This window comes from Dunckerocampus dactyliophorus, chromosome 3, assembly GCF_027744805.1.
Source record: "Dunckerocampus dactyliophorus isolate RoL2022-P2 chromosome 3, RoL_Ddac_1.1, whole genome shotgun sequence".
Taxonomy (NCBI): Eukaryota; Metazoa; Chordata; class Actinopteri; order Syngnathiformes; family Syngnathidae; genus Dunckerocampus; species Dunckerocampus dactyliophorus.
The window spans coordinates 8359364-8374103 of NC_072821.1; the positions used below are offsets into that span (position 1 = coordinate 8359364).

General features: G+C 39.6%; 1 protein-coding gene across 3 annotated transcripts in view; it reads right to left on the bottom strand.

Moving 5' to 3' along the window:
* ush2a (Usher syndrome 2A (autosomal recessive, mild)) overlaps positions 1-14740 on the bottom strand; it is a 186853-nt gene that overhangs the window by 35087 nt on the left and 137026 nt on the right. For all 3 annotated transcript variants that reach the window (XM_054771236.1, XM_054771237.1, XM_054771238.1), the window contains 3 exons: positions 11267-11465; positions 3794-3901; positions 2889-3072 (listed from right to left, as the gene is read on the bottom strand). In XM_054771236.1, the coding sequence (XP_054627211.1) occupies positions 2889-3072; positions 3794-3901; positions 11267-11465 (491 nt within the window). The remainder of the gene's footprint in view (positions 1-2888; positions 3073-3793; positions 3902-11266; positions 11466-14740) is intronic.

Sequence of the window (14740 nt, forward strand, 5' to 3'; positions counted from 1 at the left end):
CATTTCATTATGGTCAACCGTTCAATCACTGAGATATTGATCATGCTCAGAGCGTATTCTTTGACACAATGGATCATTTCAGTCAACTACAGTGGAACTTCAACATTTGTCAAACACTTTGAGGTAAAATCATCACATCATGGAAGACTTCATCTCAAGTCAGCATCTAAAGGATTAACTGAAGAAATGTGTGTACTTTTTCTTTGGCTTTTTGTAGGAGTGTCACAAGATGTTGTGCGACGAGATCTCGCAAGATTAAAGTGAGAAAATATTTCTTGTTTAAGAAGCAAGCTGTCTCGCGGAAAGATGCAAAAATGTAAACAAATGTGGGCATGTTTAACAGTGGTACATGTCTGCTGTACATTTTACCCGTATAATCACATACTGTATTTATCAATTTTTACCAACCTAACGTGAATGAGATGTGTTTTCTGCAGAAAAAACAGCCTGGTTAATAAAAATAAAACAGCCTTGAATGTGGAATTGCACATGTACAGGGATCCATTGTAATACATAACACACCACATGCCTCATCTGTTAAGGGACGGAAAAGTAGCTTGGTCTTGCATGCAAATTACTGTTATAAATTGCATGAGGTTTAAAATAAGCATCAGTATTTTACCTCCGTCCATACACACCTCAGTCAATCGGCTTTAAATTGGTATCAAAGTAAAGTGGTCCAAAATTTAGGACCCACACTACATGCTTTACACCACTGGCGGTAACACCCAGTTACAGTCAATTAAAAGATTCTGCTCATAACCTTTAAGGTATACTGTACATAACCTCACTCCTGGACTTTTAAGTTACTGATTGCATTTATAGAGTCCACCAATCCTTAAATCTCTGCTTGTTATCAAACACACACAATAATTACTAGGAGTGTCACAAGATCTCACGAGATTAAAGCGTGACACGAGTTCTTGTTAAGAAAAAAATGTCTCATGGATACTAGGCATGGGACGATAATAAATAAATAAATCAAATACACAATAAATGAAATTAATTTGATAATTTCAGTACATAATCAGTACATTGCCATGTGCATGCCTGTCTGTTTCCCTCATCTCTCGCCTCCAGACAGGCAGGAAGGGAGTCCACTCTGCGCATTGGTTTCAGAACCTTGGTGCAGTTGTTTCATAGAACAACAGCATGAACGGAGTGAACCCTTGAGCCTGATTTTGTCAGTCATACAGTCTCGTTGTCTCGGTGGATGGAGGCAGGGCCAGTAGCACACACAGTGCAGAAGAGTGTACCGTAGTAGGAATCATAATAGTAGATTGCAATGTAATGTCATATATTTTTTCACTGTACTTTTCTTTAAAGTAAAGTTAAATTCTTGTCCCGGCTTGAAAGCTCACTTTCTACTAGAAGTATCATTTATTTCATCATCCTCATGCACTCTCCACACTTTTCCATCTGTCCTGCCTGCCTCTCCCGACATGCTCGCTACCTCTCTCGGCCATGACATCATAAGATAGATTCCCCTTTTAAGAGCGTGCGGCTGGCTGGCGCTAAAGCCTACATTAGCTGTGTAAGTGGGCCGCTATTTAACATTAAAAGCCTTTAATTTGCTATAAACTCGGCCACACATGCATTAATAGGTGGTGGTACTAGGTTATTGTTCCTGGGCTGAGCATTTTAAACAGGAGGCCATTAGCACCTTGACGGTGGGTGAGAAGACAGTCAGGGAAAAAAGGTATGAAAGCCACTTACATAAAAACATTAAAAATTCACTTTACTAGAGGGGAAGGAGAGGAAAAAAAAAAAGAAACGAAATAATGAAGCGTAGGATGAATTGAAACACATTATCATAGAGAGGCATTTGCTAAAACTTAAACTCCACCATGGGATGTCCAAATACAATGATGATGTGTGTGTGTGAATGGCCGATTTGCATCCGTTTCCCTGCGGCTGTGCATGTGTGTCCTATGGGTCCAGCCACAGGGAATAGGTTAATTCTCTCGTCATCTTAGACACTTCCTGGAGTGCCGAAGCAAAGTGACAGCTAATCAACATTGTCATAAATAATCAATGGCCACTTGGAGCTGTCTCGAGTACACACACGCACAAAGTCATGCCTGGACACACACCCACACATACATAGGGGGTGAAAACACACGCCATATAGATAATGGGACCAGTGCTCCCTGTGTAATTCTCACTTGCAGGGCTAAATTGGGAAAAGAAGGAGAACAGGAATGAGGTGAGAGGGTAAGGATAGCAGGGGAGGAAGTGGATATTTTAAAAAGGGGGGAGAGGAGCAAAGGGGGTCGGGACAGGGATGCCTTCTGGCAGACAGTAAGGAATTAAGGAAAATTAAATGTCACACACACATACTGTACTAGCACAGACCTTATATTCTTTATCTATGTTAAGGTGATGTCTGCTTTGATTTTGCACACTTCATACACTATCTATCTATCTATCTATCTAACTATCTATCTATCTATCTATCTATCTATCTAACTATCTATCTATCTATCTATCTATCCATCTATCATTTTCCACCCCCCCATAATTAAAACAGCAAATCAAACCCTGAAAAAGGCATGGATTAATAAAGGTTAAATGAAAACGAACAAATACATGACATCTACGCTCCGCTGCTGTTTGCAAGCAAGAGTCAGATCTGATTTGTGATTTCAACTTGTGGGAATGTGCATCATTGGCATGTCAAATATTTGCTCATTAAATGGCACAAACAGACATATAGTGAGTGCAGTCCTCAGAGGGAGACATGCATGGGTGGATAGTGGAGCCTTTAAAGCAGGGTCACCCCATACAGCACATCCACATCTGGAATTAAATTAATTACAGGGCGACAAGTGCAGTGTACTATCGCAGGTCTGTTTTGTCATGCGTGGAAGCCGGATGCACGTGTGTACCTGCGGTTTGGCAAGAGTCTAGTGTCGGTATAATTCCGGTCACGGTAGTCTCCAGTAAAAATAGTGTGACCGTCTCTGCGCAGCCGGTACCGGGAGACCTGTCCATTAGGCTTGGTCGGCTGATCCCAGAACAGTTCCACCACTGATGTGTTTACTGTCACGTGTCTGGGTCTTGGCCACACACCTACAGGTGGAGATGATAAACAGTTCTGCATCAATTAATTGTGTCTGTGTAGATGATTTTTTTTTTTTTTACTGAGAACTGACTCAAATGGTTGGTATTTGATATTATTGACTTTGGCATTGAATTATGTATGAAGTGCTGTTTATCAAGTAACAGATATACTAATGAATTATGTCCATGAGAGAACAAACTAGGAACAAATAGAATAGAGACCGTAAATAAATTCTGCTTTTGAAGGGCGTCCACATTTTTTAATATGATATACATACTTTCCAATTTAAATGTTTTTTTTAATGACCAAGCATCATGTCTTAGATAGATAATATGTTACTGTAAATTACACAATTTAATTAATTTAAGTTGATGTGATTGATTTATGTGGCGGTGCCGTCATTGACGTGAAGACACGACAATAAGTTGGGGGGGGCAAATGGGAGGGGCTTAAGGGGGAAAATGAGGGACAAAAGAGGTTAAATGTAGCACAAAAACAATATGGAGATATGCAGAAAAAAAGTAAAAAGCACGGGAGTGACCTTCTAAAAAAAGGGGTAGAAAGCAGTTTTTAAGAGAATAAATCTTGTTATTAAACACTTACGCAAAATTTAAATAAGTTCATGAATGAATCAATAAAACATGACAGATACTGTTTATTAAACTGTTTCAAGTGTAGTTACATGTCCAATTAGAGTAGACAAATAAAAAGGCGTGTGTGTGTTTGTACCAGTGGGAGCAGCTTGCAGGGTGCGTCCTGAAGAAGGTGAACTGGTGCCACATCCCACAGCTGTGCAGGTCACCAGCACAAAAGTGTAGTCTGTGAACGGCTGCAAGCCTGTACGCCACAGACAGAAGATGATCATTTCTATGCAGACAAACATCCACTTAATGCAACATTTCATAAACACACATTCTATTTTTCTCTTTTGCTTTTTACAGACTTTTATTGTGGCCCATAGAACAATGACGAAAACGGAAAATGAGCGTAAAGGAAAGTAAACAGAGGGACAAAGAATTAGACATCTTTCCCAACAGGCATCCCTTGCTCGCTTTCTGATCTCGCATTCCTCCCTCCCGTCATTCTTGCCACTCTCAATGGATGGATCCATATCTGTCTGTGCTAAATTATGCATGCCATAACTCAATAATGAACCAACGTAAAGACGGGCAGCAGCGGAGCTGACACAAGATGGGAGCGGTCCGACACTGTAATGTCATCAGGTTTTGATCTATGATAATTATGATACCTTTGTATGCGTTTAGGCTACGCTGTCCTGACATGATTTATTTATAGGGACCCTTGCTATGCAGTCTTAAAGAAATCCACTTGAGTGGATCTTTAAGTAGGTGGCATTTTTGTTTTTGTGGAGAAATGCATCAAATCCATAGAAAATATATTTTTATTTTCTTATTTATACATTTAAGTACTGCCCTGTTTTTAGGTGCAAGGTGGCTGATCTAAACAGCCCAATGCAAATTCTCAACGGTGCCACGGGAGTTGACTCAATGTTTTATGGTCATTCACTTAGCAGCTGACTGCATATAACAGCTTGCAAATCAAATTCATGGCAAAACGAAAAGGGTAAAACAACTTTAGTTCAAATAATGACTCCAACAATAGACTGTGGCACTGCATGATATGGGCCGCAGAAATGTGTATATTGAATAGATTATACATACATTCTGCATAATTTCATGCCATGCAATAAATAATATTGATTTAATAATTTATTGGTCTTTGACCAAATCTATTTATCCACAATGTTCAGATCATGCATTAAAATCTATGTATTCACACTTTTAGGATCACCCAATAAAATGAACTTAAATATGTTTTATTCAAAAGTAAAATGTCTTATTTTCTCCATTTCATTTTTGCAGGTTTAGGCCTTTAGAATTTAAAATCTGACAAGCTTGTATGCATTTTCATTGTTTTATAATGGAACACACCACTAACATAAACATCTTATTGACATAATTTAGCCAATAATCAACTGTCTAATCTGTTCCCTCCCACTGTGCGTGTTTGGATGCTCGTGGGGACGAAGAAGGAGACCCTACTGTGCGTCTCAGCTGCGAGTCAGACGTTATGGACCACATGCGACACATGCACACACACACACACACCGCTCACACTTGTATAATGCACAATGGAGAGCTTCACCACAGTTTCTTCACGTCGCTCCCTACTGCTTAACATGCCTTGTGGGGCCCCTATACTTAACACTACCACTGATCAATGTGTATTGTCCTGTGGGTGGGGTAAATAAAGAAAATCTGCCAGTGAGGGTTGAATAGTAAAGACTATGTCACACCATTTAACCTGTGCAATAAAGCATGCACGGAACTGTAACATAGTAAATGTGACCAGTGCTAGTGATGTCATTTGGTGCAACACTGACTACAAACTGGTAACCACATTTGTTACACAGAGGTCTGTATATAAAACATCACATTTAGTCAACCTAATAAAGCAAATAATATGTGTGGCAATGGATTCAAAGCTGATAAAAATGAGAATATTATGTGTGCATTATGAATAATAACTCAAGAATCCATAATAATTTTTCTTTGACTACTGTCTTTAACTCTATTAACTTCTCACTCAATGCACGCACATGCACACGCACACACACGCACAAGGATGACCTTTACCACTGATCCTAAAGAGGGCAGTGTTGTTCTGCTGCAGAAGTGAGGACACTACATCTCCACTAGTGTGTGTGTGTGTGTGTGTGTGTGTGTGTACTTATGGGAGCGCACTCTCATACATTCAGCCGTGTGCTTATATGCCTGATTATGGAACAAGAGAAGAAGCTTCAATCATTTAAATAGTGATCACCAAGAAGTGTAAAAACGGGTGGAGGGCATTGTGATGTGATGTTACAATGCTGTGACTGTGATGGCAAGAGCAGGAAATACCTTGACATACTGTATATGTGGAACAAACACAGAGAGCTGCTATACAGTTTGAGTGTATATGTGTGTTGTGGGAGTCCATAAAAATAACTGACCCAAAATGGAATTTTATTGACAGTTTGCCGTTGCTTGTTGGCATCAGAGAATATGATAAGATGATGTGTCGCCTGAACTGTCGCCTGGTACACAACACAAGGAGCCACAGACAGACGACATGAGGGTGAAGGAGGCAATAGGGTGAGTTGCAGGAGGTACCCAGGAGAAAAGACAAATGTAATACAGTCAAACCTTGGTTTTCGTACGTCCAAATTTGTGTATGATTCGGTTTAGTCAAATGTACAAATTTACCTTGGCTTTGTGCATTGTCTCCTTTTTTGTACAATACTGCATGTAACAAACTAGTCCATCTGAAGTATCGTTGCAAAGTCAAGTCCAAAACAAAGCCCAAGCCCAAACAAAGTGCCCTACATTTTGCTGACTTTTTTGAGTGCGAATACTGAATAATCTGCCAAAGAAAGTTGGGGGCAAAGAAAGTTGCGAGTGCCAGCTATTTGATAAAGACCGCGAGAAACACAATTGAATTCTATCTCGTCAGGATGTACGGGAATTACGCAACAACCAGGAAAAAGTTCAAAAGTTCCATACTTTCTCTATAAAGTCTATCTTTGTTAATATTTTTGATATCATACAGGGGGCCGCACTGTGGCTGAGTGGTTAGCATGTTGGCCACACAGTTAGGAGATTGGGAAAACCTGGGTTCGAATCTCAAATCTCTTGGGCACGTCTGTGTGGAGTTTGCATGTTCCACCCCGTGTGTGCGTGGGTTTTCACCGGGTACTCCAAAATCGTGCATGTTCGGTTAACTGGCGACTCTGAATTGTCCATAGGCATGAATGTGAGTGATTGTTTGACTATATGTTGTGTCCTGTGATTGGCTGGCGACAAGTCCAGGGTGTACCCCGCCTCTCGCCCAAAGTCAGCTGGGATAGGCTCCAGCATACCCCAGTGACCCTAATTACAATAAGCGGCATAGTTCGGTTTTTGTACGTTTCAATTTTCGTCTGTTGGAACGAATTATCAACAACAACCAAAAAATAAAACCAGGCCAATTTTACCACTGTATATTGAAAATACAGCAAAGTGCAACAAACCAAGGATACAATAAGATTTATGCATGCAAATGATTCAACAAATCATGATCAGAAAGAAGAATAAGGGAGGGAGAAAGCAGAGCGAGGACGGAGCAAGCTTTGATAACACCTCTTCTAAATAATTAAGAGTTTGACTTCCTGTCTGTGGCTCTCTGATGTGTCCAGAATAGAACACCGAGATCAAATTTACAAATACATGCATGCACAAACCAACCTATGGATAAAAAAACTTGTGAGTTTACTGAACCAGGACTCACAGGTATTCGTTCTGTTAACGCATTCTCTTACCCCTGCTGCCGCTAGCGAAATTAAAAAGGAAACCAGGTAAAATGGCATTAATTGTGCCACTTTACTCTAACTGCATTTGTATAAATGTAACAGATCTGTTCCTTGCCTCAGATCAACTCTCCTTTCTACTTCCTGTTCCTGTCGCAGCTGCTCGCAAACGCCGAGCACTTGCGAAACTCAACTTCACTCGCCAAAGCCGCGTATCTACAGTTAGGCACAGCCGGGTGTCTACAGCTCAGCTGCCCTGAATAGGCTTCATTTGGAAGTACAGTAAAGAGGCAACTAGAACGACAACAACAACATTTTATCAATGGCTCAGTCGCTTCGACAACCACATAACCCGGAAACGAAAGTGAAAACCCTCCCCGCAAGGCATGACCCCTTGGCATTTCTTAACTAGATCGTGGGTCACCACAGACTGATCTTTGATTTTTTTCCACAATGGAGTTAATACTTTGTCCTCCAAACTGGGCAGCGTTAACTTGTGTGATTGGCGTAACTCAATTAAATCTGGGAGTTTCCACGCATGTGCACTGTGACGGGTGACTCCATTGAATCGTGACATTTGAAATTTGAAGAATTGAAGCTACTGTAGAAATGAAATTGTCCTAAATCTGATTTGTATGAACACATACAAAATAATACCACATTTATGTGCCGTAAACATGAGACAGGGAACGAAACCTGCCAAACAGTAGCTCACAGTATAAGGAAGTTACAGTGTATTTTTTTAACACTGATGAGACAGGATGGCTACATGAAAAGAAAAGTACCTGTCTGACTCCTTTTCACCATGTCTACAGACTTGACACCTTTGCTGGAGTACGGACCAATCAGAAAGCACACTCCAGGCAGTGTAAAAAATAAAAAAAGATAGAAATCATTAATAAATAAAAGAACATACTCTATTCCCTGCCGCTGTGAATTAATAATGAGCCTACAAAAGGCCAATTAAACACATGATTAATGCCATAATCTATATAATTGCAGGCAATCATTCATCGTGAGCTAATGACGGCAATGTTTAATATCGATTCACATGGGGTACCTTTGAACAGCAGTGCTTAATTCTTTCTATGAAGTGTTATAATTGCAAACAGCTAAAAACGCTATTAATAACAACCCTATTTGTTGCTTTTCCTGAAGGAAATCATTGATCACCCGTAAGCAGAAACATACTTGGGCGTGGTAAGCAATTATTCAGATTTAATAAAGGATATGTGACTTTGCCCTACTTGCAAAAAGTGTTATTATTGAGTTTACAGAGAAATTATGCAGTGCAGTTTGAGACAGTGGTCATCAACAAAATGAAACAATGTACGGAATTTCTTAAACAGAGGTGCATAGTTGATGTGATTATGAATGCAGTAATGTTTGATGTTGAATTTTAAACTAATAACATTTCCAAATTGCTGTAAAAATATATATACTGTACATTATAATGTTGCTGTGGCATGTGCTTGTGTGTTTGACGCAATGGCTAGAACTGTGCGTTAGATGAAGAACATCATTTTAAACAGTAGCAATAATTGCATATACAAAGGCATATACAAATGCATACACAGTATTTCCATTTCTCGTTCACCTATTTAAATGTCTCCTTTTTGTTGTTGTCTTGTTTGCACTGGCACCACTCAAAGTCTTTTCGTAATAACAAGTATTTACTTAAGGAAAGCTGGTCAATTTCTGAGCATTGTTGATGATCTCTTTGCTTTAATGTGTCAGACAGCAGATAAACAGAGTTCACAGAGAACGAGACAATGTTGGCTATGCAGGGTTTCCCTCAGGGTATCTCAGGGGTTGGGTGTGTGTGTAAGTGGGGTTACACACGAATGCTGGCACAAGATGCTGGTACAGTATTACTGCTCATTACTATTTCTGTTTGGCATTGTTTGCTTTGCACTAACCACAGGGACCATGGGGACAGGCAACCCATGCTGTGCTTGAGCACACTTGTCACCCACTGTGTGCTTCATTTGACGAGGGTAACTGCTCTGATCTGATAAGGTTAGCTGGCCGCAGCATACTAAGAAGTGGTGGGCATGTGATTGTCTGCAACATATGTGTTTTATAATCAATGCACTCATTCCTTTCGTCACTGTCACCTTGCGTCATTGCGCCATGTGAAGGGTGTCCAAATTACCAAGTCGAAGGCTCCTCCAATTGCGGCTGACAAATGTCTACTTCTCCATCGAATGGAACGTCTGCATTCAGACCATCCTTCGTGGCCCATCATATCCCAAGATTCTTTGCGTGCTTTTGAGCAGCCCTTAAAAAATGTCAACATTATGGTGCAAAGTGGAAAAGCCTCAGTATTGATTTATTAATAAGTATTGATATGTTTGTGTTGATTTATTTGAGCAAGCAGGAAGTTTGATGTGCAGTGCCTTTGGATGTAAAGCCTGTAAATCTTTCTACGACGTGGAAAGGTTGACTTTGATCTCACTACTGTGATTATGTAAAGACAACACTTCGTATTACATACATGATGAAGTAAATTGTGGTTGTGTACGTCACGTACATGTCTTATTGGGAAATTCTGTGTGTTAACCTTTATGAATGTTTTAACTTCTGTTAATGTGATCTTGTGTTTAGATTTCTCTTCCTTCTGTCTTTAGAGCAGTCTTGGAGGAAATGCATGGGCTCACAAGCACATACAGTAAACGGGCAATTAAAAAAAAAAAGACAATGTACAAGTTCAGATGATAATTTTGCAAACTAAATTATGTTTTTAGGGTTTAACGAGTAAATAAATAACTATTGTGCTGAAATTACTGCTCTTGTGATTTTTAGCTGCCGTATTAATTGTAAAGATGGCGAAACAGGGAGGATATTCTGTCTTAAAATTGATGTAATGTATTCTACTTCATATTTACAAGTACAGCGTAAATGGTTAGCTACAATCATTTATAACGGGCTTAGCAAATGGCAGCATGTGCCATTTTAGATATGAATGAAAATACAGTGACTTTTATCAAACACGTATTTCAAATATTATCTGAGTATGACTGCATGGTGTTATATGGGTTGTGTCTTTCACTGTGGCATTATGTGGACTGGTGCATGTCTCCACCGTCCTCAACATCATCCATCAAGTGGGTCTGCAAGGACACACTACACTGCCATGTCACTCACCCTTTTCACAGAAAAAAAACTTTCTCAATTATGTAAAGACAATCAACAGCCACCATCAACATTATAAAGAACACAAATCGAATAGGATAAGTTTAAACTCCTAAAAATAATCATGATCAGGATGATGGAGATCCAAGAAAGCCAGACATGTGGTACCACCATGGAACATCACTGACAGCCTCCAAGCCTCCTCCTTTGACTTCCTGCACCTCATTACTATTTCACCTGTCCTCCAGTTTGACACTGTGCAGGACGCTACATTGTTTTATTACATGTCAGGGACCCTTTAACTACTTCATTGTGTTTATATTTGTGTTGTGACTGATGGCAGAGGGCCTCAAGCTGTAGTAGCTCTGTATGAACAAAATATGCAAACCGTCACAAGTACAGTACACTCGTCATGAAAACATTTTGAAAGGGATTTTCTGCATGTGTGTCTCTGCACATAAGGGCTGGGCATAAGAGACTGTAGTGGAAATCAGATGTATATTCAATCATTAGACGGCTTCCACAAAGCAGCATACATAAATGCATAAATGCATGGCAAAGTAAATGAGGGAGGGTGGACAGAGGAGGAGTTGACAGACAAGGAGATGGTTTAAAGATGGCAAAGTAAGGAAAGGAAGATGGAATAGTACTGTACAATGGGTGTGAAGAGCTGTGGTTGAAAGAAAACAAAGAACAAAAGGGCACAAACTGTGCCTTACCAGTCACGGTATAATTCCCGGGTGCATCAGTGTGTGTAAATAGCGTGCCGACACCAGTCTGGTTCAGGTGATGCCACAACACTCTTCCATTGGGACGTGCAGGTTGGATCCAGCTCACGAGAAGAGATGAGGGGCTCAAGGCTCTTATCGTTGGAGACTGGACCCCCTCAGGGACCCCTTGAACTGTTAGTGCCACCATCTAAACAAACACAGACATACAGACACAGAGGCAGAAAAACATTAAATTTTGATACTAAAATACTATTCTACTTTCTTATAGAACCTTGATTATTCTTGGAAAAATGTGCTACCACTTACTGAATCATGTTTCATGTGGAATTTGTTGGAACTGTTGTATTTTCATTTGTCTGTGTTTTACTTTAGCATACCTTTTTTAGGTAGTTTACTTTTCGTGTACAAACAGTCATATAAAATAACAAACCAACTTTGACTCACTGGATATGCAACACATACAGTATATAACATTTTTACAGTATTTTGATAACATTTCTATGTGTGAAAGCAGCTGCACCACTGTACAACTTAAAACCTAACTTTTAACAAATGGCCAAGCATACAGAACATCTACAGAGGACCCTGTTATTGTGAATTCTAGGTGTAATATCAGTAGGCGGCCGACAGATGAAAGTGAGACCATAGAATCGCTGGGCAATCTGCTGCTAATGGCAACAGGGATATCCTGCCTTAATAGACTGTCACGGACACTTCCCCCACCTGTCCCGCACAGTGCTATGCAATTAGAACAATGCTACTACAACTAAGGAGACACACAAACACACAGGTACGTGGTGGTATATACACATGGACACAAAGTGCCTGCAAAGGTTCACCACTTGGCTCATATTTAACCACGAAAAAGGTCATATAACCATTTCTGATAAATGGAAATGCAGGAAATCCTAAAAAACAGGATTCTACTTAATGAACTGTAACCACAACAACACAATGACGCACTAATCCCTTCCAAGTACGATTGTTAACTTCCTGACAGGGTCAACACAAAAGAAAATGCATTTGTAGGAGTTATACTGGATCGCATTATAATTCTTCACCCGATGATTTTGTAACTTCCTATATCAAAATCAAGACAATCTGCAAGCCATTAAAAATATACAAATTAGGGCTGTCAAATGATTACAGTTTTTAACCAGATTAATCATAGTTTTCAAATTAATTAATCATGATTAATCATCATTTGCAACTATGTCTGAAAAATGCCAATTCTTACTATATTTTATTGAAAGAAAGAAAAATGACAGCACTGGATTGTATATATTTGTATGCATTAACAGCTCCAAATTAACTGAAAATTTAAATCGACATAAAAGATAGCACGCATGCTTGAAAATCTATTTACCTAACACTAGTTTCTTTAATAGTAGCAGAACATTTGAATCCGCTTTTACCATGTTATTATGAGCAATGAAGGGTGGCATTCAAACAAACCACGTCATTTATGTTGAATTCACATGTTTTGAGTGTACTGTATTTTGGTATTTCCGAGCATACTTAAATGCAGCCAATTGAGGTATAAAATGAGTGATAAGAACACATTGTTTTTAAAAAATATTTTTGTTTATTTAGATCACACATACAGTACACGCAGAATAAAGATGTTATTGTGATGTTCGGAGTGTCCCTGAATACACCCTGTGGTCGTCTACTGACAATGAGGAAGGACGAAGGGTCTACAGATGTGTTTGTGAGTTGGAGATACATATATGGTGTTGGAATTGCGCTGTTGTTGATGTGTTCTGGTCAGAACACAGTTCTAAAAGAGTGTGAGACTCTGTGTGACTCTGTGGGGACGCTACACTATGCCTCCCTCCGTCTGTCGTCATAACAGAAAGGCGTGGCTTGCCATGATGCATATGTGTTAATTATGCTTAGAACATTTTTGGTAATTAATGAAATTAATTAGTTACCAACGTTAACATGCCATTTTTGACAGCCCTAAAATATATAGAATAAAAAATTCACATTTCACAATGTTGTGTGCCTAATCTGCTTGTTTTTGCTGTAAAAAATAAATTTGAAATAATGATTTGAAGTGCATAAGAAAGTGGAAAGGAAAACGGAGCTCTCTTTAACCACATGGTTTTTATTTTTTTTATTACCTAGTACATTGTACAACACAGCAGCAACAAACAATTTTGTAATTGCGGTAAGAAAATTTATCAGCTTGTATGTTTATTTTTTTAGTATCTAGTATTAATACACACACTGAGTTCATTGTAAACAACAGTATGGCAAGTGTAAAATGCATGGGTTTGACACCAACAGCTGAGTTGTAAAACCGCAAGCAAGCGCATGCAGAGGTAGATAAAGCTGCTGGATGCTGACAATCACGATATTGCCATCTTGTTGAATTAATAATTTAAAAAACACTACATCTGGAGGTAGCTACAGCTACTGCAGTTACTGTCGATGTTTTTTGACCCAGTGTTAATTAGCAATGCCGGCGGTTATTTTCTTTTTTAGACCACGCACCAACTAAAGGGCTTGGCATTGAACTAAATAGAGCATTTACGGTATTATTTCAGTCACTGATAAACACACTGGTTTCTGACTGCATTCTGCTTCTAAGAAAAATGAAGCTATGCATTAAACCTACGAGGATTCTTAGCCCTCAAATCTACGTGTTTACACAGAAGAGTTGTCCTGTAAAAGAATGTTAATGAAAATGATCATCAAACATTAAAAGGTGATGATGGAAGAGAAAATTTAAGTGCAAGCATCGGAGACGATGCTTGTGAAGAAGTAAAAATGAGGACAACAGCTGAGGCATTGTGGCAATCCTATCACAGGAATGACAGCAGACAAATAGCGGAGGCAACAGGACAGGAGCATTTGAAGACAAAGCAGCAACCAATCGCTCTTCCAACCTCTCTAAGTGACCAAGCGTATTAGATCAGCACCTTCTGTTGTCACGGCAGGTGTGCGCTTGTGTGTGTCCATCGGCGCCCAGGCTTGTGTATGTGGACGAGGCCTGCGGATGCCAGGTAATTGCAGTGGTGTATTAGGTTAGCCCACGTCGTCCCATAATTGGGAGTGTTTGGCCAATTTTCACTGGTGTACAAACTAATCCAAGTCACTCCCCTTTCACCCTCTACTGGGACTATGTGCATTGTGTCTGTGCACTTTCTGTGTGTGTGTGTCTGTGTCTGTGTGAGACAGTAAGGTATATAAGATTGAGTTTGTTGCTTAATGGTGCTATCCCTCTTTGGCTCCAAACTACACTTTTTTCACCCAAAAAAATATAAAAACACCATCACTGCCTAGCATATGTTACCAATATCAGTTTCAGAGAACAGATTGTACCTCACCTCCACTGCCAGCACCTTTAACTGTACTTGCTTATAAGGGGTGACCACAGAGCTCTCCTGGCGTGGTCAGTTAAATAGGGAAGGTTTCTCCGCATGCAACATCTATTTGACATATCTGTGTCTGCTA